The 27,427-nt window shown below is 47.7% G+C and overlaps 1 protein-coding gene across 5 annotated transcripts in view; it reads right to left on the bottom strand.

The window, feature by feature from the left end:
- Positions 1–26,932, bottom strand: part of LOC135898983 (uncharacterized) — a 115,307-nt gene extending 88,375 nt beyond the window's left edge. For all 5 annotated transcript variants that reach the window (XM_065428239.2, XM_065428240.2, XM_065428237.2 and 2 more), the window contains exons 1-3: positions 26,757–26,932; positions 7,332–7,480; positions 7,210–7,271 (exon numbers count right to left, since the gene is read on the bottom strand). In XM_065428239.2, coding sequence (XP_065284311.2) covers positions 7,210–7,271; positions 7,332–7,480; positions 26,757–26,864 — 319 coding nt within the window. In that variant the 5' untranslated portion in view covers positions 26,865–26,932. The remainder of the gene's footprint in view (positions 1–7,209; positions 7,272–7,331; positions 7,481–26,756) is intronic.
- Positions 26,933–27,427: the final 495 nt, after the last annotated feature.

Genomic DNA, 27,427 nt, shown 5'->3' with positions numbered 1-27,427 from the left:
TCAAGCCATGCCATGAAGATTCAGCCAATGTTGGTCCTGTTCAGCGAAGGTTAAGCCTGGCGCCTCCGTGTTAGTGCACCCGCTACCGGCGGACCTGAACTGAAATGTAAGCAGTTAAGACGAACGAAATTGCTTTTATAGTTGAGTTCTGGCGTCAGCAATTTGAAATTAATTACACTTCGCATGGTGCCTACACAATAAGGGGCAAGCGGCGGCCGTAGCGTTGTGCCGACATCTGCATACTCTAAAAACTAGGGAGACACATAGATAGAATCTATTGACAGCAAAGACAGAGAGGTCAAAATGACCTAGTGCGGCCTAGTCAGCTACTCAAAAACTATGGAGAGCTCAACAGGACTAAGGCAGCCGATTTACTCTTAAAAGCATTGTTTTACTCGGCAAAATGTCGAATGGAGTGAAATGTTCTTTTCACTCTGCCATTTTGAGAGAAAGTAGAATGCCCTTTCAACTCTTGCAGGAATTGAAAAGAAAACGTAGCGTAAGCTCTTCCTAGACCGGAATATGACAATGTATCACTGACGCACCCTGAGCAAAGGTCACACAGTTTTGATCCTACACTTCTAAGCAAAATTATGCCCATTGGGTCGTATCTTTCCACACAACAATAATCGTCATTTGCCTTGTCCGAAATTCGTTTCTTTTACGTTACGAGTCCGGTACTCCCAAGTCACGAATGGTAAGCGCGTTATCACCATTGCCGGGCATTCTCGAGAGGAATGTCGCGAGCGCAGTGTTTTCAAGAAAAAGAAATGGCAAGCAAGACACGTCACGATAATTGTTGCGTGGCAAATATACATTCCAAAGCTTGTACATTTGTGTAAGAATGTAAGAGAACAGGCAGACGCAGTGCAAGGGGAAGCGAAGCCAGTGCTCTACTTTTTCACTCGGAGCTGCCCCACTGCGCGCTCGCACAACATCGCGTAACAGCTCAGCACCAGAGAAAGCTATTCCGTCCAGCGAACAGGAACGAAGGTCATCCAAGGGAGATCGGCTGTCAGCAATTTTGCGGAGCCGCGAAAACAGGACCGTCGCTCTTCATTCGTGGGATTAACAACAAATCGCCCACGGTAAGTGAATTCTAACTCATGTGTGTATTCTCTGTGTATGAGAGGCTATCGTCAGGAAATTGTCGCCGCGCTAGGCTACGTGACGCGATTGACAACGGACTAGGCAAGCGTGCTGCATCTCTCGAGGTGAATCGAAAAAGCCAGTCGTCGCGATAACTGTGTGTGATTTCATCATTTGCTGCTAGCTGTAAGAGCTTTCAAAATCGCAAACGCTTCCAGAACCATGGTATGTTGAATAAGACCTAAGGAGATGGGACGCCTAAAATGTTTTACCAGCACATGATTCCGAGCCTATGTGGCGTGTGCTTAGCGTGCGTTTTGTGTGTTTGAATTTATTCTGTTTGGCGTGTTTGAATTAATTCAGTTTGGCAGTCCACTGTGCACGGAACGCCGTAGAAATAAAGTCACGCAACAGAAGGCATCATTTTGCTGGCTGTATGCATTAGTTGTAATAAGCCCCGCCCTCGACGTTGTTTTTCGCCCACCGGTAGTCTTAGACCACTGGCGTTACGTGCACCACCAGTGCTAGTTATAAATTTTGCGGCAGGCATGCAGCTGCATGCTGCGAGAGGTCATTTGGGCGCGTTATCTTGAACTTAGTGAGAACACACCTGAGAAATTTATATTTTACGCTGAATAAAACTGAGTAGATTCTGCCCATGTATTGGAAAGGTGTGACTTATATGGGTGGTTTTACGTCTATAGTTGTAGTTTTTGAGCACGGTGCGAATGTGAAAAGATGCTTATGTGTACGAACTGGGTGAATTGTTAAGAAGGCGAGTTATTCATCAGAAACGAATATACCGGCTACTGTGTTGAGTTACACTTGCAGTGACAATTTGCATACGCTCACTGTTTTGTACATTTCTGTGCATTTGCTAATACGACTTGGCGCTTCAGAGTTATGTCATATGAACAGGTAAATCACCCTTCCTCTAGGGTTTACAGTTGTAACCAGTGCATTTCGCAATTGCATGACAGATCAAAATGTTTTTATCACTTTCATATCTTCAGTGGAGACATAAACGATCAAAATAAAACTTTGCCCTAAAGCCGTGTTACCACGCGTCTGGTATACAAAAAACAAAGCTTTTTTCTAACAAAATACTAATTCAGGTTTTACCCACAGCTTTTACATGCCTTCATTCTTGTGAAATGATAGATTTCAAACTGCAGCAATAGTCGAGTCTGTCAAAAATGAACTCCACCCAATTTCGTGCCTTATAAATGAAAATAAGTTCATGCCTCTAAGTCTGCTCAGATGCAGGCTGCAGTAAACTGTTTCTTGTTAGTCTTGAAATGTGGGTGAGCGTGCCATAACAATCCTTGTTGCCCATTCTTATACGCATACCCAGTAATATTATTTAAGCTGGAGGACCGTATTTACATCCCTACTGAGCACTATGTTTGCAAATATGATCCTCAAACTATGGCTTGAGCAGTGGCACAACCAAGGATGGTGTGGCAGACACACTGGCCACGTGCTTAGGCTGGGTCACAAGTGGGGCTTTTGACTCACCAGAATAATGACAGACTTATGACATCTGGCATTCACGAATATTCTGTTTCTTATTAGGAGTGGTGTAGCATTGGTGCTGAACGAGGATGAAGTGGGTTATTTCTCTTTCTTTAAATTCAAGATTGAAGTTAGTTTAGCAGTTGACTATTGCAGTCATTTAGATGTTTCGCATGCATTTCAGTAGGAAGACTAAGAGGTAAGACTTTCTTTTAGTGCAGAGACCTCATTTCTTGACTGTTTTGACATTTTACACCCTGTCCTCGTGTTGACTTCTGCACATGATACTTTTTCAAGCACCCGTTTTATATACCGCAAGAAGGCAGCTGCGAGGACACAAGGATGTCAAGGATCCAGCGCAGCGCGACTCCACATGGTTCAAAGGAGCACACTCCAAACAAACAATATACACTGCCATGCAATTTGGACGAGAAAATTGGAATGTGGGTATATTGGGTCTGCCATTTGACTGACTGTCACCAAAACTTTCAAAAGAGAGTAAGTATCACCAAGATGGAAATTCTGCGCTGCTCTAAGCGGTCATCTTGACATATTATTTTTGTAATGACTATGATTGGATTGTCAAGATTAAGTATGATTTCTGGAGACAAACACAAGGGAGCAAGTGTCATTGAAAAGTTGGAAATGTGTTTTACAAAAAAGCTGATTAGTTTTGTGAGAATCGGCGTCTTTTTGTCTTGCATCTCAACAGATATATCCATGTGAAAAAAATAGTAGTGCTACAACATTGTAGATTTGCTTAGTGACATAATACATACTTGCAATGAACATGGTGCCTCTGTTGACAATAAAAACCAACAGCTCATGCTTGGTTAGCTGGTGACATAATTTAACAGCACATAAATGCCACGATGCAAATGCAAACCACTGTCATTCTGTATTTCAAGCGCTGACATAAAGCAGACAGATTTTCATGTCCTTCCTTTTATCTATTTTTTACACCTAATATTATAAGTATCGCTTATTCCTTCCTAGGTTGCAGAAAGGCGAAGCACTGGTGGCCGAGTAATCCAGCGTTAAGAAGTCATTATTGTTTACGCACATGCTCGTAGAACCAGTTGATTAGAACTGCTCGCGTCTCCCGAAGTGGGAGCAAGGAGCAAGGCAATTAACTGTATACCGCATGGTGCGCACTTTACGTCCTAATTAGAATCCACAGAGTCACTTGCAATCGAAACATTAATTAAGCACATGTAAAATTGTGGTTTCTCCTTATGTGAAACCGCCATATTGTTCTGCTGGTAGGTATTTCAGATTCCGATTAAGGTGACTGAATCTACTTGTCAGCCAAGCGTGCTAGTGTAGGCAGGGATGTGTTCAATGCAAAAAACTGAGAGCATCTGCGTGGAACACATGTTCATTAAATGACGGATGCGAACATATATTGTTAATCAGGCAAAAACCCCTTCGATTGATGGCTTCTGCAGGCATAATTATTTTAATGGAAAATACAGCATTTTTGCACATAGTAAATTACTGGACTCGAGTTAGAATGCACAGTGAGGCACTGCGTTAGTCTTCCGAGGCACATATATGCTTGTTTTGAGGCGAATACAATATATTGTGAAGCACGATAATTTTTCTTACTTTAGTGTTCCTTAACCACTTCAGTAGGAAAAAAGCCTTGGTTTCAGGTAGTTGGTTCATTGCGTCAGTACATGCATAGCCGCATGTGAAACCCACGGGCATGGAAGGGATATGTATAACAGCATGTTGCTTTTCGCATTTTATGATTTGCATCGGCGCTTATCTTTTTCGTGCACTGTCCTGCATGTGCTTATGCTGACATGGACATTGATGCAACATATTTATCACATCTGACTTTTGGTTCGCAACAGAAGTCGTGCTATAATTTAGTTAGATTGCCTATTCAACTAGTCCCAATAATTGCTTGTGTAAATATGCAAGCTGTTCTTCACAAGTATAGTGTTCATACCGTAATACGGAATGAAAAGCTATAATATATGACAATGAATTTATGGCCGCGAGACTTTAATGGCAATGTTCCTGAAGTTTTAACTCGTTACTACACACTAGATAATTTTGTAAATTTAATTTCATTTACTTGTAAGAAAGTGCAACTGATCAGTCCCTAAAGCACCAGGAAACTACTTTCGTGAGGACACGAACTGAATTGGAGATATGATATGCCTCCGTACCACTTTGAGACTGGCGGGATATTGCTGCAGAATCATAACAAGACACATGTTTAGAAACAATGGGGTTCCGCCCTTACATGAATGGCTTCATGTGAAATATTTATAACCAAAGCTACTCCTGCGGCCTCACATAAAAATATACCACGCAGTTCCAATTGCACTGTACGCTCAGTCAGGAACAACCACAAGACGTACAGGACGCTATCAAATGAGCTGCTGTGTTAGAATACGGCAAAGAAAATTTTCTTGCAGAATTTGTGTACGTTACCAGCCCTATGCTTAACAGCTCGTCTGGTAATCTCTTCCATATAAGTGTAAGCGCTTTGTGCTAGAAATGCGTTTTCTGGGCAGAGATATGGCGCATATCTCTCTTCAGTGGTACGCTCAATAATTTGTGAGTTTGCGCACGTTTGTTCTATGTATAACTTGCAATTGTTCACTTTATTTTTCAAAAGAAGGAGCCAATTGTAGTAAAGGATACTTCTACAGTGCAATGTGATAAAATTTAGAGAATATACTTATGTTTTATTACAAGGTGTGGTGTAAACTTCATGAGCATTACCGTAACATGATTTTATGAGTGTCAGTATCTTTCTAGAATTATTATTCAGTTTGTCTTGTGGCTGATCAATAAAGATATTGACCTCTTAAGAGAAAGAAATGTTTCAGTTGTGTAATTCGGAGACTACAGATTACATCCAATTCATCAAACATAAATCCAGGAGCTGCTTATGAAGGAATCAAATATTCCCCAGATGTAAGTATCGCGAATCCCTTCTAACGTGGCCATGATTCTACATCGTGAGTGCTTTCACACTATTGGAAAGCACTCACTACATCGCATTACACTATTTCACACTATTGAAAGCACTCACTACATCGTGAGTGCTTTCACACTATTTCACACTATTATAATTATTTTTATTTTTATTTCATTCTTGGCGAGTGCACGTTTTTTGGCACCATTATGTTTCCTCGCCAGACGAGTTTTCTTCGAACACTTGACTATATTGGAAAGAGTGCTAGCACTCTGTTCTTTTGGAGTACAATTTGTCTGTTTGTTGTACAAACAGTGTGTGCGGCAGTAAAAACACTCAGTTTGGAGTAGAAGTACTCGATTTGGAGGAGTAGAAACCCTGTGTGGGGGAGTACTATTACCCTTGTGGGAAGAGTATGAGCACTCCCTCGCACTGGAATAATAAAACTCTGTCAGGGGGAGTTATCCTGCCTTCACTCAAAGGGTGTCAATCTACTCTGGAAAAGAGAGTAAAATATGGGACGAACAGATACACCCTCAAAGAGAGTTCCCGGAACTTTCTTTAGAATTTACTTCACATTCACCGTATAATGCTGCGGGTAGCATTCGTTGCGTATATGAGTGGGTCTGTACATGTTGTTGTGCCGAAACTTCTTAGTTCTAGGGTTGCACTGTTTACCTTTGCGTCAAACGGAAAACAAGAGGTGGTGTATTCGGTATGCAAGAGCATAAACAACTGCGTCACTCAGTGTCAGCGATGACATCCACGCGTTTTGGCGAGAACAGCACAGCGTATCAATACGCACTTCCGCGATTTCTCTAATCATGCTTTATAGCACGCGCAAACTGCAAGTATGATGGAGTTAGAAAAAAGTGAGAATCAGCCCTTAATGTATGTATCTCAATAACAGTTGCCGTTAGTGGTTCGGCCGCGCATATTGTCTAGTCTAAGAGTGGACCAACACGACACATATTTCCAGATATCTCCATTTTGCTGCGCTTTGATATTATTTCATATTTGCGGTCCACCTTTTTCACAATATTTGACGCTAAGGAAGATATGCGGCTGTAGACGTCGATCTAAAGTGCGGCGCATTGATAAATCTGACGCGGGAAACTGCACTCGAAGACATCTTGAATATGGAAAATGTGTATATGATGTGTAAAAATAATACTAAAAGCGAGCTCCAAATGCACAAATCAGCGGCAACAAATGCCAAGGTAGCCGTATTCGCAAGATGTCAGTGCACCTTTATCGGCTGCACTGTATGCACAACAGCGCACTCAGGCCTGCTCACGCAGTAGTCGGGCAGTGCTAAATGGCTTCCAGGAACGACATGCTGCCCCGAAAAAGCCAATAATAATGATTCCTGATCGACAAAATGCACAATGGACGCGCGCTCGACGTGGGCTCAGGTACACAAATCAACCGGCGAAAGCACCGGCACCCTTTCGAAATGTTTTCGGCGGCGCGCAGGCAGCGGGCAGCACAAGGAAAGAAAAATGGCCGATTCTGTGATAGCGACACAGTCACCCCATAGTTGCTATTTTTTTTTTATGGAGAAGGAATGCTAACTCAAAGCACAATCATTGTTAGGTACAAGGTGAATATGAGATCTGTACGTAGTGCGGGCTATCGAAAGGAGATATTTTCAATGTCTGTGTTACCTTTTTCATGAATGTACATGGTATCAGCTTTTGCAATATCTCCCTCCATTATCGTATAGAACCTGTAAATAAAGTGATAATGTAAGTTCCACGTTGTAAGCTTTCATACAAATTAGGAGTACTTTTTCTGTTTTCCATGGAACATGATGTAGCTGGAATGACTGAAGGATATTTCCTTTTTGGACATCTGCTGCGTTATGTCCACATCACAATATTCGTTGTTCCCTATGGTTGTACTGTAAGTCCATATGGGTAGATGCGTGTTCAAAAACTGAAAGAAAAATAATCGGCCAATTGTCAGCGATGAAGGTTTTTATTCTTTCTTTTGAGGAGTGCACGCTTACAATGTTTGCCTAGGTAAATTTTTCTGGGTGTTCCAAATGTTATGCACTAAGGGTTAGAGATATGCAAAAGACACGTAGCTGGATGGAACCAAATTAATGTTGTTTGCCGGCGCTTGGATATAGTCAGATTATCTTTGCATTCCATCGAATTTTACAAATAGTGGTACTTATTTATTCAACTCCTCAAATATTGTAAATACAGAAAAGTCTCGATGGCAAAATTGCGGAGGAACATGAAAAAGTTCCCATAAAGCTTTATGGTGCTGAATATGGGCTACATAAAAGCGTTTTTTGAGTGTGAAAGAAGCCCGCGGGTACATGCAAAAATACCGCTCGACGGGCCGCTCGAGGGACTTTGCGTGTATACGCGAGCTGCTTTCAAGCTCGGTAAACCACTTTTATGTAGCACGTATTGAGCAACAGAAACCTTTTTCAGCAGTTTTTCGCGTTGATCTACAATTTTCTCTATGTCACGTTTAATATAACTGTAATAATTACGAAGTTAAATAATAATGAAGAATAATAATGTAATTTAGCGGATTGCGAAACCTAATCTCAGTATCCCCAAGCAATGGCAAACAACATTAACTTGGTTCTGCCCAGCTACCAAGCTTTTGCACATATTTAAACCTTGGTGCATCATAGCTGGTACGCCCTGCATACCTTGTTTGCAGGAAAGGTGTACGACATCGTTGGCATTTATTTATATGCGCCTATATGTGGTGCCATGCAGTGAAAAAGTAACCCAATACACATTGCCCTGCCACAAGGACAATGTGTATTCTCGCAGTAGCAATCAGCAGCGATATTCATAGTGACGGCATGTGTTCTAAAGAGTTCGTTCTATTTAGTGTTTAATTCTGTATATTGCCTGGCGTTCGGATTAGCGTGTACATTGGCGGGCATTTTACAGCGAAGCTGTATATGGCTAGGATGTCGGGAATCTTTCGCGTCCGTCGACAGAAAACTATCACCATCAATGGCTCATGCACCCATAAGCAGTCGTATCCCCGCAAGCAAGCAAAAATGGAATGGCTCACAACCTCGTAAGGCAGAGGCCACAAGCGCCAAGCACACTGTAGCGAACAGTGCTTATAATCTTTGCAATCACGCATACAACATACTGAACAGCATGTCGAAAACTATCATCAATAGCTCATACCTCCGTAAGCAAGCGAAAAAAGCCCTTGCTCACAACCGCGTAAGGCAGAGGCTAGAAGCACTCATAGAAGTGAAGCGAACAGTGCATACATTCTTTAGAATCATGCATACGTCAGTCAGTCAGTCAGTCAGTCAGTCAGTCGGTCGGTCGGTCGGTCGGTCGGTCGGTCGGTCGGTCGGTCGGTCGGTCGGTCGGTCGGTCGGTCGGTCCGTCGGTCCGTCGGTCCGTCGGTCCGTCGGTCAGTCGGTCAGTCGGTCAGTCGGTCAGTCGGTCAGTCAGACAGACAGACAGACAGACAGACAGACAGACAGACAGACAGACAGACAGACAAGAAACTTTATTGGGTCCTAAGGAACTATGTTGTCGTAATCGCGGGCCTCAGCCGCGCCAGGGGCGGGAGACCATGACCTTCAGCCCTGTCACAGGCCCTTTGGGCAGCCCGAAGCTGGACTTGAAGGTCATCACCCTTGACGGCTTCTTCCCAGTCTTTTTGCCTGTTGAAAGGCGAGTGGTGCAACGCAGAACATTGCCACAGCATGTGGTTCAAGGTGGGCAGTTCCTCGCCGCAGTCGGGGCAGCGGGGATCCACACCCGGAGTGTATTGGATCAGCCTAGATCGAGACGGCAAGGAGCCCGTCTGCAGCATTCTCAGCACCGAGGCCTGGGGTGGGCCTAGCTTCAGATGAGGAGCCGTAAACTGCCTGCATCCCACCTGGTAGTGAGCAGTGATCTCGTGGAAAGTAGGCAGTCGGTCCGTGGTTCGGTTGAACACTTGCTAAACCGGGCCCATCGGACCGGTGCGGTTGACGAGAGCTCGCGCCTGGTCGCGGGCCAGCTCATTGGCGTTGATCGAGCCGGGGGAGACGTTGCGGACCATGTGAGCCGGGAACCAAGTGATTACTTGACGGTCCGTGCCTGGCTTGCGGTTCTTCAGCAACGCCTCATCCTCGGCCGAGACCGAGCCGGCGAGAAAGGCCATCGCCGCCGACATGGAGTCCATGAACATCTACGTGCGCCCGGGTTCGCACAGAGCCAGCGCCACTGGGACTAGCTTTGCGGCGGACGCCATCGAGTATTGGATAGACGCTGCATTCAGGACCTTGCCCTGGTGGTGAACCACCGTGGCCGCGTGCGATCTTGATCCGGGGTACTGCGCCGCGTCGAAAAAGGACGCGAGCTCTGGGCTCTGCAGGGCAGTATTGAGTTCTCTGGCTCTGGCTGCACACCGGGCCTCGTTGTGTTGTGGGTGAACGTTCCTCGGGAAGGAGGAGACATGAAAGGCGTCCCTATCATACTGACAGAGCGGGACGGCGCACGAGTCCTCAGCCATAGCTGCCAGACCCGCCATCTCGAGTGTTAGGCGGCCGGTCTAGGTGGTAGACAGGCGAATGATCTGTGCCATTTTTAGTGCTTCTACGACTTCACTCAGGATGTTGTGGACTCCAAGTTGTGTCAGCTTCTCCATGCTGATTATCACGGGGATGCCGAGTGCTTGTTTAGTGCTCTTCCTGATGAGTGCGTCGATCTTGTTATCCTCCGACAGCAACCAGTTTGGAGCACAAGCCACGTAGTTGATAAGGCTCATGAGCAAGGTGTGGTAGATCCTTAAGAGGTTGGTTTCGCTGATGCCCACCCTCTTGCGCGTCACTCGAGCAACGAGTTTGAGCATGTTCTCCGTATTCACGCTCAGGCGCGCCATCGTTTGCGCGTTGCTGCCCTTTGCATTGCGGACCAGTCCGAGCACCATGAGAGAATCCATCGTCTGGATGCGCTGACCCGTCTTCGTTCTGGGTTCGATCGGTACTTGGTCCACTGTCGTGTCGAACTTGTGGCCCTTTATGTCGCGCCGATACAACAAGAGTTCCGACTTGATGGGCGAGAGGACCATTCCCGTGCCCTCGAAGATTTCTACCATGACGTGCAAGGCATCTTGCAGGGCGCGCTCCACCACTGCGTCCAAGCCACCACCGCACCAGACGGTGATGCCCAGTTGAATAAGAGAACAGGAATTCCTCTCGCAACTACAGAAATTTAATATGGATATCGTGCAGCAAAATCGTTGTTCTAGCCCTCTACGATGTACCCATCGATGGTAACAACACTTTTTCTCTTCTAGAGATGCGACAGTTGACGCGGTGGAGTGAAAGCGCAGCTTGGCTCTTAAAAGGCAAATGGAAACAACGCAGACAGAGATTCTTACTGTTGACATAGCCAATATGTACAATTGGAGATATGTTCGGCGTGGTGCAGTGGTAAGATGCTCGTCTCGGGTTCGAATTCCCGGCGTGGAATGTTTTTATATTTTTGTACAAAAAATTTACATAGCCTTAAAGAGGTCTCTGTCAATTTTCCATTAGATATTTATCAAGAATTACAGAACTTTCGAATACAGGACCTCACACTACAGACAACAGAATGTCAGACAACAGGACGACAGACAACAGATCGACGGAAATAATGTCCCGAAATACGACAGACCGAAATTTCCTGTTGTGTTTTTCAAGTGGGTGTCGTCCGCGTAGAGATCGTGATTGAGACTGATGCCCCCGATTCGGTCGAGTCGGGTTGATAGGTCTCTCATGGCGATGTTCAATAGACGACCGCACGCCAAGTTTCATCCTAGACGCCAGCGCTCGTTTCTCCCCTGGCGGCACGATTTCATCTCCAACGGTGGTTTCCATCGCCGCATCCCTTTGCGGTCGCGCCCGCGTTCCGTTCGCGCTGCGCGCGAAACGTCTCATGTTTGCGACGGCGCCTCTTCGGATGACCGGAAATTATTATTGTGTTGTTAACTGTCACGACAGCAATGTAAACATGAAAAGGTTGATGCCACCGGTGAAATTCTGCCGATTCACAAGAAAATGGTACGAAAGAAGCAGACGACAGACATGGATTACTGTTCATGGTTATATTGCGCTCAGTTTTACAAAGACGAAATTAAGAAAGGACAGGACGTGGACGGACTTGCGCTACGTCCGTCCACGTCCTGTCCTTTCTTAATTTCGTCTTTGTAAAACTGAGCGCAATATAACCATGAACGTTCACCAACTAGCCCCCTTCATTGCTTTATAAATGGATTACTGCGGTGCGCCGAGCGAAGTAAACAATTGGCAAACGAAGCGAGCTCGTTCATTGATCACTCCTGAGTGTATGACGGTTTCTATATGTAACCCACGTGAAATTAATAATTACTCGGTACATAATCCTTTTATTCATAAAAAACTTTAAGTTCAACGAGCGCTTGTCCTGTCTTCTTTCTCGTGTTTCGTTTGTGTGTGCGCTGCCCAAGAATGGAAACCACGTCTGTTGTATGCGCTAGCAGTCGTCAAAGTTCACGCGTGCCGAGAAATTGAATATGTGCATGATGCATTGAACATGACCGGAGTTCATTCCCGCTTCACCACTGCACCGATCGATCGAGTTACTGGACGATACACACCCATGTCTTGGTCGCGCCGGCATTGCTGAAGCAGGAATGATTAATAATACTTTCAACTTCCGTCTCTTGAGTACTGTTAAAAAATGGCCAAGCTGTCTACATTGCTGCCTCTATTCCATATTGTAGGGTACATACTAGTTAAAGTTGTGTGCGCATGTCGTACTTGTGCTATGCAGCGATATATCTTGTTTATTTCCGCACAGTGTCGATAGAAGTCCGTTGTCGCCATCAGAGACAACACGGATTTGTAGCAAACATAATGTGAGAAACTGCAAAAATGACTTTAGCTCGTAGGTGCCGTATGTATGTGCCGCATCGTATGTGCTGACGATTTTTCCGGCGGCACATACGATGTCGTTTCCAATTACCTGCTCAGCGTCCCTTACATGGTTAAGCAGACGCTGCCCTTTCGCCGCATTGCAGCCATAAAAAATTCGTCAAGCGTACCAATCTTCTTAAAGGCAAATATAGCGTGTGCAGTTTGTTTCACACTAAGGGGGAAACTCGGAACGTATTGCATCGCGATGCGGCAAGCAATGGAGTCGTGCGGCGGCAGCAGCTCGAGCAGGCGCACACGCTTGAGGGGCGGTGTCGTGATCTGCGTCGTCTGCTACGGCGGCGCGCGCTGGCCGCATTTTCGGGAAGCGTGGTACTGTCAGGGGCAGTGCAGCGATTTCATCGGTACTGCGGGAACTGAGCTGATATTCTTTACTAAACGTTGTGCGTCGCCAAACTCTGATCCTTCATTGGCGATAATGGAGTTCCACGAACTTCTTTTGACAACATTGTTCATTTGTTCTTTCGAAAGGCCGGAGTACTGAGCGTGTGCACGTATATTTCTTCACTGCGTGTGCTACCGTAATGAGCAGTGACAAAACACACCAAGATGTGCGCGCAACGTGCTCACTCTTTGTTTGACTCGAAAGGAAAACAAAGCACTCAACAATGGGTGTCGAACACGGTGAAACAAACGGACACGATTAAATGAACGTTTTAGGTTCAGACAATGAGCTGGAAGTGATTTTTCTCGACAATCATTCGCTACACCAGACAGACCCTGCCCGCCGGTGGGGAATGGGACACGTCACGCTCCGAACTTCAGTTAGTATCTCGTCATGTCCCCAGCGGCAGCGATGACAGTGCTCATCCTGGAAGGCAGTGAAGTGTAGAATGACTTGATCAGGGATGTGTTCATTCGCAGCACGTCTCAGTCGCTGACGATGGTGGATCGAAGCCTATCCTCGGGCGACTGATAGAGGGGATGTTGCGCCAGCGATACTTTCAACGAGCCCCAGACATTTTAAATGATGTTGGCGCTCGGGGATTGAGGCGGCCGCTCCAAGAGAGTGATTGCGCGCTCTTCTAGCAGTTCTTGCACAGCACGAGCAGTGTGGATCGGCGTCCTATCTCGTTAGAATATATATATAGTCGCCTTCCAGAAACGGGCCGTCAAGAATGCATGGAATCAGTACGTCGTCTATGACTGCCCTGCAGCGATGAACTTACATTCGAGGCGTATCAGTTGGCGTCGCGCAACGCTTAGCAAATAATACCGGCTCATTTCACGCAGTAACGATGTGATCGGCGCCCTGCACCTGACAGTAGAACGTTTACCGACAATGCGGCCAGCGCGCGCCGCCGTAGCAGACGACGCCGTTCAAGATCCCGCCCCTCGAGCATCTGCGCGAGCTGCTGCCGCCGCCTGACTAAAGCGCTCGCCGCATCGCGATGCAATGCGCTTCGAGTTTTCCCCTAAATGTGAAACAGACTGTACACCGCCCTTCGAAGAAAATGTCCACGCGCACACACGTAGGCGCACACCGCGCGCGGCACGAAACGTGCCCAAGCACGCGCAGTGCAGGAGGCAATCAAGGCGGCGCGAACGAGAGATGGGAGAGGGATACCACCGCTAATAGAATTTTGCTCCGCATGCGGCGCTCTCAACGCCGGCGCAGCAGCGCCGCTCTCGGTGCCGTTCTTGTCTATAGCACTGGGGATAACACCGCACCCAGCCGCGTGCGGCATGCTCCCAGCGCGTATGCGTCCGAATTGATCTGGGCCAAATTGATCGTGGCCTTGCGGTCCCTGAGGAAATAGCTCACGTAGGCGTGAAAGCGTTCGCATGACTTATTGAGCGGACAGCGAGGGTCTGAAGCCGACCGTATTCGGAGAGAGGAGGTGTCGTTCCTCGACATGCCTCGATATTCTGCTGTGGATGACCCGCTCCGCCACCTTACCCACGCAAGGCGTGAGCAAAATGGGTCGCTGACTGTCTATGGCTGGTGTCTTGCCCGGCTACTAAATTAGGATGACTGTGGCTTCCTTCCGGGCATCCGGTACGATGCCGGCCTCGCAGACCTCTTCGATTTCATTGGTGAGCAGTTCGACGAAGCCGTTGTCAAAATTTCAAACGTGTATGTTGGAGATTCTATCCGGCCCAGGCGCCGCCCTTCCGTGGAGACCTGGAAGGGCCGCTCTGACTTCCGAGCAGGAGAAAGGGGCGTCAAACTCCGGGTCCGCCTTGCCGCCATAGGCCCGGTAATATACCGGCGTGGACTGCCCGATGGGGAGGTAGCGACTCGCTACTTCGTCCAGCACTTCGTTTGTAGATGCGCCTTCGCTCCTGACCTTGTGGACCAGTCTATCGATGGCGAGAGTGTTGTTCCTCTTGGACTGCATGTCATCCAATAACTGTTTGAGGAGGTTTCACTTGCATCCCGCCCATATCTGGCCGTCGACAAGCGGGCATACTTCGTTCCATTGCTGCTGGCCGAGCTCTTTGCAGTGCGATTCGATCTTGCGGTTGACGGCCGCGATCCTCCTCCGGATGTTGCGATTCAGATTCTACCTCTTGCATCTGACCCTGAGGGAATTCTTGGCTTCGAGCAGGTGTGCCAATTGAGGGTCCATGCGGTCGAGCTTCAGGTCCACTTCAACTGTCTTGGTTACCGCCGCTACGCCCTTCTTAAGCTGCTCTACGAGGCCCGTAAACGACTGGTGTTCTTCGTGATCGTCCTTCCTTCTGTTATAAAAGGCGTCTCAGTCGACTATTTCGAAGGCCCTCTGTCAGAACGCGCTGACAGGCCTAGAAAATTTCATCTGTAAACTGTGCCACTCCACTCCCGATGCGTTCTTGACGAATGCCAGGTGGTGTCTCTCGAGACCGAGTTTCCCATGCGCGTGGGGTAATGGGGGTCGGTGATTAGTTCTAGGGAGATTGTAGTCGACGCCTGCATGAGTCTGCAGCCTTTGGGAATACTTCTCACGTAGCCACAGGCTTCGTGTGGCGCGTTGAAATCTCCGGCCATAACAATTGGCGTCTCTCTCGCCTTCGACGATGCCTTGGTCGTTAGGCTGTGGAAAGTCTGCCGGTTGTCCCTAGGAGAGCAGTACACATTGATTATGCAGACGCTGCTCCTGAGTCAAGTGTTAGCTATGTTCTCGACGAGAAACGCTTCCAGCTTGGTGTTGCCAAAATGGACATTGGGCTCCTGGAATTTACACTTCCTTGCAATAAATATCGCGATGCCTAGCCCGTTCTCCGCCAACGAGGAGACAGCTCGGGGCTGAGTTCTGACTGGTGTGGTTTAAGTCTGTTGCCAGCTTTGCGGGTCAATGTTGCCAGACTGTCTGCCAAATTTGATGGGGAAAAACACCGTCAAATATAGCTAATGCAACGATTCCGTTTCCGAAGCGCACTGAGTTACCAGATCACACGCGCGCTGGCTCCCAGTTCCCGACAGTACCGGAAAGTTGCTGTATAACCCACACGCTTTCGAATCGCTTGCTTGTTGTGGGCCCTGTTCTCCGACGGTACGAAGCGCTATCTTTCGCTGCGCACGCTGTCGCTGGTCCGCGCTCGACGAAGTTTTCGCAGGATCTGAAACTGAGACGCGTCGCATAGCACCCGGGGCGTGATACATCGCGGCGCTCTCTCGCTACAACGGTAGAAAAGGGTTGCATCGCCTTGCTTTGCACAGGCAGTCTCCTGTAGCTTACAGCGGTCGCAAGATAAGACTTTTCTGAAACTGAAGTGCGTCGCATAACACCTGGGGCACGATATATCGCGGCGCGGTCTCGCTGCAGTGGTAGAAAAGGGTTGCATCGTCTTGCTTTGCACAGGCAGTCTCCTGGAGCTTGCGCCTGTCGCAATAAAGAATTTTCGGAAACTGAGACGTGTCGCATAACACTCGGGGCGCTTTAATTCGCTGCGCGCGATCGCTGCAACGGGACCAAGTGTTTGCTGTGTTTTTATCTGCGGAAAAAATTTTTCGGAAACGCCATGCGAAACCCCCGGGGCTTTCTTCTGGCTACGCGCGCGGTTTTCGTCGCAAGTGCGTCGCGCGCCGGTTGTCTGTCGCAACGTACCTACAAGTTATTTTTACGTGCATGCTTCTGCTTCTTGTCTGTCACCACGCAATGGCTGCAGCTTAAGGGCTTTCAGACCTTTAGGTCATCACATCTGCGTAATGTTATTAAATACTCTATTCCGAGCAGCGTAATGCCCAGGAGAGTGCCTTTGCAAAGCAAGGCGATGCAACCCTTTTCTAGCATTGTAGTGAGAGCGCGCAGAGATATATCGCGCCCCGACTGTTATGCGACGCGTCTCAATTTCAGAAAAGTTTTTATTGCGACCGGCGTAAGACCCAGGAGACTGCCTGTGCAAAGCAAGGCAATGCAGCACTTTTTTAACGTTGTAGCGAGAGCGCGCATCAATATAAAGCGCCCCGAGTATTATGCGACGCGTCTGAGTTTCAGATCCAGCGAAAGCCTCGTCCCGCGCAGACCAGCGACTGCGTGTGCAGCGAAAGAAAGCGCTTCATACCGTCGGAGAACAGGGCCCACAACAAGCAAGCGATTCGAAAGCACGCGGGTTATGCAGCAACTTTCCGGTACGATCGGGAGCTGGGAGCCTGGGCGCTTGTGACCTGATAACTCTGTGCGCTTCGGAAACGGCGTCGTTGCATTCGCTACATTTGACGGTGTTTTCCCCGTCAAATTTGGCAGGCAGTCTGGCAACATTGACTAGCAAAGCTGGCAACAGACTTAAACCACACAAGTCAGAACTCTGCCCAAGTCGGTACCCCTCGAGCGAAATCGTTGCATTCCCATTTCTTGTAACAAAATGAAGTGGGGCCTCTCTCGCGGCTCCCGGGCCTTGATGTACTCTATCAGTTGAGGCCTGCGCTTCCTAAAGCTAGCGCAGTTACAGTGTCACACGTTAACCTTACTATCCGGTCTGGCCATGGTTGGGCATGTTCGATAGGAGGGGGGCTGGGTACCATCTTGCTCGTCAGCCCTCGACTGCTGGTTGTCTTGTAGCTGTTCACTGGACACCACCTCTGGCCTGGCGGCGTCGCCGTAGTGTACGTCACATTGCTTGGCAAGCTTGCTTTTAAGCAGTTGGACTTTAAGGAAAAGGGTCTGGTTATTCTGTACCAGCTCGGCAAAGGATTTTCGCGTGGGGTCCAAGGACGTCTGCATGGCAGCCTCCGCCTCGCTCACATCCTCAACCGTACCCTGGGAGGAGGTGGCTCGGTGCTCGACCGTCCTTGCTGTGGCCCCTTGTTCCATGGACGCTTCCCTTGCCGTGGCCGCTTGGACGGCGCTGGTGTTTCGGAAGGCCTCAAAGTCGACCTTCATTCTCTGGATTTCCTCCTTGAGACTGGTAGTGTTCCAGGTACCACTCCAAGCGGACAAGGATCATCTCTTCTATTATCTTTCCTACACAGCTGGCCAGCACTATAGGGCGGTATGAGGTGAGTTCAAGTGGGGACTTGCCTTGCTTGAGGAGAGGGACCAAGCGGCTTGACTTCAATTCTTCGGGAACCATGCCGTCTTGCCAAGACACGTTGTATAGACGTAACAGTTCTCACCACGCGCCATCACTCAGGTTGTTCAAGGCACGCTACGATATTCCATCTGGTCCCGGGGATGAAGAACGCCTGAATAGAGCAAGAGCCGCTTCCAGTTCTTCCATTGTGAAAGGAAGATTCTTGCGGCAGTCACGTGAAACAGGGATGTGACTGGGGGCTCGACAGCCTGGACCGGTTGCTTGGCCAGTGATCGTTGCAAACAAGACTTGTGCAACATCGACATCCAGTAGCCTCTGAATAAGCGCAAGAGCTTTGAATGGGAAGCGTTGTTCAGCAAGGGAACGCAGACCACGTATGGTTCTCCAGATGTGGAAAAGTGGCTTTCGGGTGAGGAGTCACTGGCAAAACATTGTCCAACGTGGACATGCCAATCTAGTGATGCAAGGTTGAATTTTCTTTTGTAGTCGTCTGACTGTCCTAATGTCCTCGAATAATTTTGTACGCCGGTAACGCCGCTCCGCAAGACGATGGAGTGTACGAAGTTGCTCCAACTCTATATCCAATTGCCCGTGCTTTGACGAAGCGGTTACCGTGCGCGTGGCGTCTCGCATTGCAGGCTTCATTGTTTCCTCTAATCTACAGGACAAGCCCTCTCGAAAAGCATCTTCCATGATGGAAGTAAAATTAGTCCAATCAATAATCGAATGGTGTGCCGTGGGAAGAACATGGACATCCCTTCTATGACGAGGTGCATGAGAATGTGATCACTTCCGTGTGTCTCAATATCCAAAAACCATTTAACACATCTTGTGAAAGAGCTGGAGACGAAAGCTAGGTCAAGACAGCTGCCATATTTCACGCCTCGTATAAACGTTGCGCTGCCGTCATTCAGGAGCGAAAGGCCATGGTTGCAGGCGAAGTTTGCAAGCCTTTGCCCTCTTGCATTTGTCCATGTGCTCCGATGACATGTGGACTAGGGCACACCGACAAGCAGTGCGTTGTTTTTTTTGGGGGGATCAATATTACTTGAAGGCAATATATTGCTACGGCACAATATGTGCGATCACGAAAGGCCAGCAGTGTGAAGACGACGACGACGATTAGATGCTAGCGCGGGCTGTTGCCTCTTGGCCTAGCGCAGCGTATTTTCCTTGTAAATATATTTGTACATAGCTTTTCGTCTGCGTCATCCTACGTAACAATATGAACGCCTACAAGTGGAAACGTGAGTTTGCCCCTCCTAATTGTTAGGCAAACATATTTATTGTGATCGTGAGGTGGGTTCGGCTGGCAAACATAGGTCAGTTCTTGACGAATCAAAACGATTACTTTGCTGCATGCATCAGTTGTTGCGGATATCACAGCTTCGTATCCCAATAATCGGACTGGTTTTGCCCCGTTAGACTCACATATCCCAATGATTAGGAACAAATTAGCATATATACACTGACGAAAGTCTGGAAGGCGTGACTTTTGTCCTCTTGTGTTCCACTGGATGACTGACGCTGCTTTGACTTTTTCTCGAAAGGATTGGCGATGGTTGGCCACCTCTCTATTCGAGAGACTCTAGCTTAAGGCGCCCAGTACTTAACTACTGGGCTTAAGGCGCCCAGTACTTTCAGTGTACTTTGAGAAGACGTGGTTTCAAGGTTCGACAGAACCACTCGAATGACATCTATGAGGGAACGCAGCATTTAAATTACTTGAGGAGCGGCTTTGGGCGTGTCATCAGCGGCAGGAGTAGGCTCCCGAAGTGGTCTTGAGAATCTGTGGTTCTGTGGGAACTCGGAAGCGCAGGCCATTCTTCATGGGAAAGGTTCCTTTCAGCTGACTTTCTGGTGCTGTTCAGCACCTTTTTGGCCTGAATGGAGAATGGGTGCTGCCATGGAAGGGCCCCTCTCCTTTTGTTTCTCTGCCTTTTTTGAGGAGGTTCGGTGGCATCGACTCCAGGGCCGGTATTTTGTAGCGATGCCTTTTCCGATTCTATTCTTTTTCAGACTTTTCGCGCTTGGCCAGTGGTCAGAGCGACGGTCTGCCCACATTATCAACGGGATCAGGCGGCTTTGTGTGGTGGATGATAAGAATAGCATAGAATAAGGCATAAGGCATCGCTACAAAATAGCGGCCCAGATCATTTCAGCAGCCTCCCTGTGTGTCGAATTGTCCCGAACCATTTGGATGAAGACAGCGACCTCTTTCTTGATGTGAGGGAATTCCCTAGATGAGGCAGCATGGCAACCATTACAGTTGCCGCACTTTAGCACAGTAGCCCGGCATGTGTCCTCCGCGTGAGGTCCAGCCCACCGGGGACCCAGTAACGAGTTTGGACATGCCCTTTTGACATGTCCAAGATTAAAGCACTGACAGCATTGAAGAGGCTTTTATATGAAGGGCCGAAGTGGTGTCGGAAGTGATCGACTTTGACGAGAGATGGTAGGCGATATCCTTTGAAGATCATCTGGACGCAGCGCGATGTTCCAAGGCGGCTCAAACGCGTGAGGACAACACCGTCACTTGCTGCTTTGACGAGGATATGCAAGTCTGCGTTGGGAATGGCGACCTCAATGTCATAATTTATGCCTACTATAGATGCATCGTCCATCGGGATATAGCAACGCACTTTGATGCATGCTAACTCCTAGATTCGTTTCAGTTTTGCGAGAGCACTGCCGTTGGAAACATCAATTGCAAGAACATTTTTGCATGGGTTTAGCTGAATGTCCTTAATTTTATTCGGCACGACTCCTTCCAAGAAAACAGATAGTTCTTGCCTACTCAGCAATCGGAGGTTGCTTGAGGGTTCCTCAGGTACGAACACGATGGCGTGAGGACAGCGTTCAGGCCTTGACTTCAGAGTCCTCTTGCTCGCTTGCGTTGATGTATTCGCGTTGACAGTCCTCCTTCTGGCCCAATTTCTGCGGATGGAGATGTAGCTATCATCCGATGAGCATTCATCCGACAAGGTATACACCTCAGTGTCGTCGGTGTCACTGATCACACTTCCTCTCTTCCTCGTGAAGGACGGCCTTGATAACCTCTGGCCAGGAGGGCTTCTGGAAGGCTCCGCTTACATGGCCCCCAAGACCGGAAGCCGAGGCACCAGGAAATTCCAAAGATTCCGCCAGAAACCAGAAAACACAGATAGAAGCGTTCTACAAAGAAGAAGCTTCGTCGTGTTACCAAATCGCATGGCTGGTTTTCGTCGAGATCGCTCATCAGTAGACAGTGTTGTTAATCTGGCTATGTATGTCCAGCATGAAAAGTTACGCAAAAGATTATCTGCAGCTTTGTTCTTGGGTGTCAAGGGCGCATAAGAATGAGGTGGTCAAATTTTCCTATGGATTTCTCATTACCTTTTTATGAGATTGTTCTTTGCGTGTACTGGCGATGGTAAAACTGAACTATACTACACCTATCGAGGTGTTCCTCAATGCGGTGTATTAAGCCCGGCCCTATTCAACCTCGCACTCATTGGCCTCGTTGATCATCTGCCAGCAGCGATCAAGTGTCAGTGTACACAGATGACATATATTTATGGACTTCCGGTTTGACACGCCCACAGATACCTTGAAGACTGCAAAAAGCTGCAACACTGACAGCTACATACCTCCGCAATCAAGGTCTTGAAATCTCGTCAGACAAATGTGCACTGATGGCGTCCACACGCCAACCAATGGCACCCGATGCAATATAAATAAATGGCCAGATAATTTCTGATGAGAAGACTCACAGAATCCTTCGCATAATCATTGATAGAGATCTCTCATGGAGCACGCACGTGACCTACTCGAAACAGCGTCTGACAGCGATCTCCCAGGTTTTCAAGTTTCTGGGTGGAAAGACATTGGAAATGTCACTGCATGCAATGTTGGAATTCTACAGGGCTCTTTTTCTGGGATTCTTGAGATACAGTTTGCCAAAATGCACATTTACAGTAACGACTATTTCATTCACCCGGGACCAACTCATACAAACCCACATTGCGGTGGAAGTGTTGAGAGTGCACATTCGGCACTTTTCCCGTGGCTGTTCTCACCATTTGACAATACTACCGTCAGAAAGTCCGCAGGCATCATCTTGTACTGAGATTTCGGATTATCACACCTGCCTTACATCAGGCTTCCGCCCCGCAACTAAGCCATCGATTCTTCCATGGTGTTTGGTTCGACCTGCAGGCCGCCTCTTCGTACCAGGAATCAGGAAAAAATCTGAGCTGTCAGCACCTAATCCTAAACAACTAACTGTGGTCCTTTTGCACGAGGGGCACGCCGACCACGTACATATTTATATTGATGGATCGGCAACTCTCCAGTGCTCCTCTGGAGCCGTGGTTTTCCTAGCGAAAGCCACCCCCATCAGTTTCAAGACATGTCACCCAACGACACCGATGGCTGTGCAACATGCAGCTCTTCGCGCTGCACTTTGTCTCGTCAGCCAAGAACAACCTCGAAGATGATCAATATTCAGTGACTCGAAGGCAGCACGGCAGTCTTTGCTATCAGCCCTGCGGCGTGGGCCACACGAACAAGTGCTATTGGGTATTAGAGAAATAATCCATACCTTTACTGAGAAAGGGCATCACATGACATGTCAATGGCTTCCAAGTCACTGCGGCGTTATAGGGAACGAACACACCGACAACGCTGCTCGGTCGGCTCTTCAAGGCGACGAAGAGGAGCCGATACCATTATCAAGGACAGATGCCACTAGGAAATTTCGAATTGTGATCCGTGATATCACGTTCTCCTTGTGGAACACAGGAAAGTTTCAAAACAACCGGCTGCACTACCTAGACTCCTCTCTACACCTTTGCATTCTAGCTGGACTCTGCCGTCGCGAAGCTACCCGGGTTTGTCGTATGTGGCTAGGGATGGCCTTCAGCAAATCTTTCGCTTTCCGAATTGGATGGGCTTACGGCGCCTCGTGTGATGACTGTGGCAACGAGGAGACTTTTCAACACCTCTGTGACTGACCTTGCTATAATTTACAGAGACGATCGCTTGACATCGCGATAGCGCGCTTTGATCGAAAACCTCTAACAGAGGAACTTATACTAAAATGGCGCCATGAAAAGCCATCACAGCAGAGGGCGATGAGGGCGCTGTTGCAGCTTTTAAATGCAACAGAATTGGACAAGCGGCTGTAGCCTGAACAGGTATTTAGAGTGCTGCAAGTCCTACTGTAGTGTGCGGTGACAGTAGGCAGCAACAGTGACCGACTGCGATTGTATGTCTACGCTTCTTTCTTTATCTCTACTTTGTTTTAACTTTATCTCCCACTCCCCTCTCTCCCCAGCGTAGGATAGCAAAGCGGATCTTCCCCTCTTGTTAAACTTTCTGCCTTTCCCCTTTCCTCTGTCTCTCTCTCTCTCCTTGAGACTGGCGTTTTCGTTCATCAATTGCGCGATCCTGGGATCGTGTGCGCGCTCGCTGTCCTGTGCGGCGGCGTGCTGCGTCCTGCCCGTTGGCATCATGTGTGTCACTTCATTGGCCCAGGTGAGACTTCCTGCGATGCACACCTTGGACACGGAGCGACTGCGTGAGCGGCAGCGCGTTCTAGAGCGGGAAAGCCCGTGCGAGCTGGAGCGCCCCCTCGCACTTACGATCAGCCGTTAGGTGAGGGCCCCCGCATTTCCCGCATTTCGCCTCACACTGGTGGCCTTCAGTGGGGGACACGGCTCCGCATCCCCTGCACGTTTTCACACTCGGGGTCGGACATACATCGGCCCTGTGGCCCCGTTCTCCACAGCCATAACACACATCAGCTTGCCTTCTGCGTAGGGAGCAGGGCAACATGCCCACTCAAAACATGACAAAGTTCGGCACTCTCAGTCCGTCGAACAGGACGATAACCATGGTGCTGGTCTTGCTGCGACTCACCTCCAACGCAGTGGAGTTCCGTTGGTGTACAATCATTGCGCGAAGCTGAGCGACGTTGAACTAAATGTCGACTCCCCTCACAACACCCTTGCATGCATTGTCCGAGGCGCCCATGTACGCGGCCATTTAAAAGACTCCTTCACGCAAGTCGATCTGTTGAACCATCGTGTAAGCACGCGCGTTTCTTTCTTCCGGTGTTTAGACGACGTAGATGCATTGCACGTCATTAGGGCAGACGATGTCTTCGCCAATTTAGTCGTGTGAAATCGCCAACACCATAGGCAGCGCTTGCACCACCCTAATAGTGCTGATCTTTTTCACGTAAGTCCAGCCTGTGGCCTAACAATGACTCGAATATAATCCCTCGGCAGTCTCGGGAGCCTTGAGACTGCGGCCAGCTTCTTCAGCGCGTTCTGCGGAGCTGCTGTGCGGCGGCAGCCCCTGCCACCTCCCTGCTTTACCGGGCTCGGCATCAATTTGGAAGTTTCTGGCCTGGCCTTCTTATTCTTGCCCGTTGCCGTGGTCCAGCCGGGGAACCTTGCTTCTTCGGGGGTGCTGTCTACCGTCTCCACCTTCTAGATTTTGGGCATGATACCCCACCAACCCGCCGTTAGGACAAGGCCAAGCCCGCACTCCTCATCGGCGTTTACCCGTTAGTGCTGGCTCCGCCCGGCGTGGCGAAAAGTTCAGGGTGTTTCCGCGTGTGTTTCCCGGTAAAGCTTGCGGTTGCATAAGCTGTTCCGGTTGAAAAGGAGCAACAGCGGCATACGAATCAATTAGCGATGTCATCAAACTTCTTATATAAAAGGGAGGCCTGCCTAGTAACTCATTCGGTTCATTGCAAGACTGCTATGGGTAGAACATGAGCAGGCTCCCGTAGAGCAGTGTGAATACGACGAGCGTCGAAGAGTGCAAAATCGTAATGACGCGAAACTTATAAAACGAAGATGAACCGATGTTGCTGGCAGAGTTGTTAGCATGGCGTAGTGCGGTGTAATTTTAGCGCATCGAAGATCACAGATCTCGGCTCAGACAACGGTGTAGTGAGCGCAGTGGGGGCATTTCACACACGCACAGCCGCGCTGCCGCTGAGATATCTAAAACAAAGCCTTCGAGCTTTGTTTCTACTCGATGAGAGCCACCTCTGCAGTGTGGATTATGTAGCCAAGCAAAGCCAAGGCGCAGATTTTCAGTAGCCCAAATGTAACCAAATTTTGGCTACTTCTTATCTTCATAAAATAAAATAAATAAAAGCGCCTCCTTCAGACATTTTAATTCTTCAAGCTCGGCAGCGTCCATATGTGCCAGTGCACACTATGGCAAGTGCTGTAGTGTGGTGGGGCGTGCTGTAGTGTCAACGCCATCCAGTCTGCTTTGTCGGTTGTCATTTCATGCTTACAACTATTCTCAAAAACGGGAGTGCCAGTAATTTTTTTATTTGTCTGCCGATGTGATCACAATAATCACCCCAATCTGCGATCATTCTGTGGAACACGTAGCTTACTATCAACGAAAGCAACTCCAACACCGACAACTTGCCACTTCCAGCTAGTTGCCTTGTCGGGCTATCAGTAGAGTTAGGTTCTTGAAACAAACCACTAGTGTTGCAGCTCTATTTTTTGATTTCGCGTGCTGTCAGTAAAGCAAAAAAAAAACAATTATAACGCATGACATAGCACGCTGAAAACGACTAAATTTGAGGCTTTAGGACTCATGAACGACTTTCTCTTCGTAACTTAAGGCCTTAATTACATAAGTTAGCAGTTTAGTAATGTTTATTGTATATTCAGTTTGGTGATTAGCACAGCAGAATGATCCCACTGGGATAAAAGGACATGTAACGGAAAAATCTAGGTCGGATAAATGCATGTTGCAATTTTTCGAAGCTTTCTTTCGGAACAGCTTGGCATAAATATTAAAGACGAACAAATATTTTCCTGCGGAAATACAATGCAGAATTTGAGCCGCTTAGCTATTATCGTTTGTTTTACAAATAAAGCAAGTGCAATATGACAATGATTGGCGTGGGATACCAATCGACAACTATGGAAGCTGTTTGGAATTGATCCCCAAAACTGCAGAGAGATAATCACCAATGATAGCTTTCTGATAGCGCGGTATTAGGTATTGATGCTCTTGGGCACATATGTGCGCGTCAGTAATACCACTGTAAATCTAATGCTTAAGTAATGCTACCTGAGCTATGATTTCGAGGTAAAAACGAACCATCGTAGGCGAGTTCATCCAGCTAACAGCGAACCAAATTATATTTCCCTGAGTATATATCGCTAACTCTACAAATTCACAAATGAATTTCTCGCTAACTCCTGGCTCTTCTAGGCGCCCGCGTTGGATATTATAACGCAGAAGACAGGAGGGCGCACAGGTGCCATCCTCGGCCGATCGCTGATGAGCGTGGATAAGTCACATAGGATAGCTTGCATACGCATTCACACCCGTCTTCCTGAAAACTGACAGGCGGGAATTGCTAACGTGTCCCGACTATCTTGCTACTGCTTCTTGTCGATGAATGGCACCTGTGCCAGACGTTAACTTAAAATGTTTACCTTAGGCTCACTGCGGAAGGAGGGAAAAGAAAGAAAAGGACGATATGCAATTCGCTGCAATTAGCGCCACCCCAGGTAGGAGGAAGTAGTAACGCCAGCGATAAAATGTGCATACTAATTTTATAAGTCTATTGACAATAAGTCATCTTAAATATCTATTTGGGAATGTATTCGTTCATGAGCTACACCACTAACTACACTTTTGTAGTCACCTTTCGGTAAGCCAGTTTCAGGAGCCGTATCATAGAACTCATACAGTATTATTAACCCGTCTCAAAACAAAGCATGAAGCTCTCTTGATCAAGACAAACTACATATATGTAAAGAAGAACTACGTTACCTTGCGGAGGTCATGTTTTTTCCCAAAACCGACAAGGGGTAACTTACATTCCAATGTGATGACATAGGTAGAAAATAAAACTGCAAAAATTAACTTTTTGTCTGTCATGCTTGCCTCCAAAAGCAGCGTGTGAAGAAGTATGAGGCCTACAGCGGCAACCACATGAAGAATCTCCCTCTCTGTCGCTCTTTCCCTGTCCAATATATATATATATATATATATATATATATATATATATATATATATATATATATATATATATATATATATATGGGACAATGCGCAATGCAATAATCTGCAGCGGTCATTTTTTCCTTGCCCCACCTTGTGCTTTGTTCTGTAGAAGCAACTTCGCGCAGTGCTCACATGATCTGTCTCAGGTAAAAATAAGATGACAAAATAAAGGTATCCTTTGTTCAATTCTTTTGAAAAAAAATGATGTGGTGCATTCTATTAGAGTATATTCCTCGCATTTCGAAAAAAAAAGAAACTTTCTCTCGAACCGATGTCTTCTATGCTTGAAGCAAAGCTTGCAAGACAGAAAAGCCGTGGAGTTCGCCCTAAACTTACTGCGCTAGGAAAAAAATACAATAATGCTGTCAGCTATCCAACACGGAGCTGAGCTACAGTTCTGCACAAAGGGAGAAATTGAAACAGTCGCAGTGCGAAAA

Source organism: Dermacentor albipictus, chromosome 7 (assembly GCF_038994185.2).
Source record: "Dermacentor albipictus isolate Rhodes 1998 colony chromosome 7, USDA_Dalb.pri_finalv2, whole genome shotgun sequence".
Lineage (NCBI taxonomy): Eukaryota > Metazoa > Arthropoda > Arachnida > Ixodida > Ixodidae > Dermacentor > Dermacentor albipictus.
This window is presented reverse-complemented; position numbering and strand designations above follow the sequence as displayed.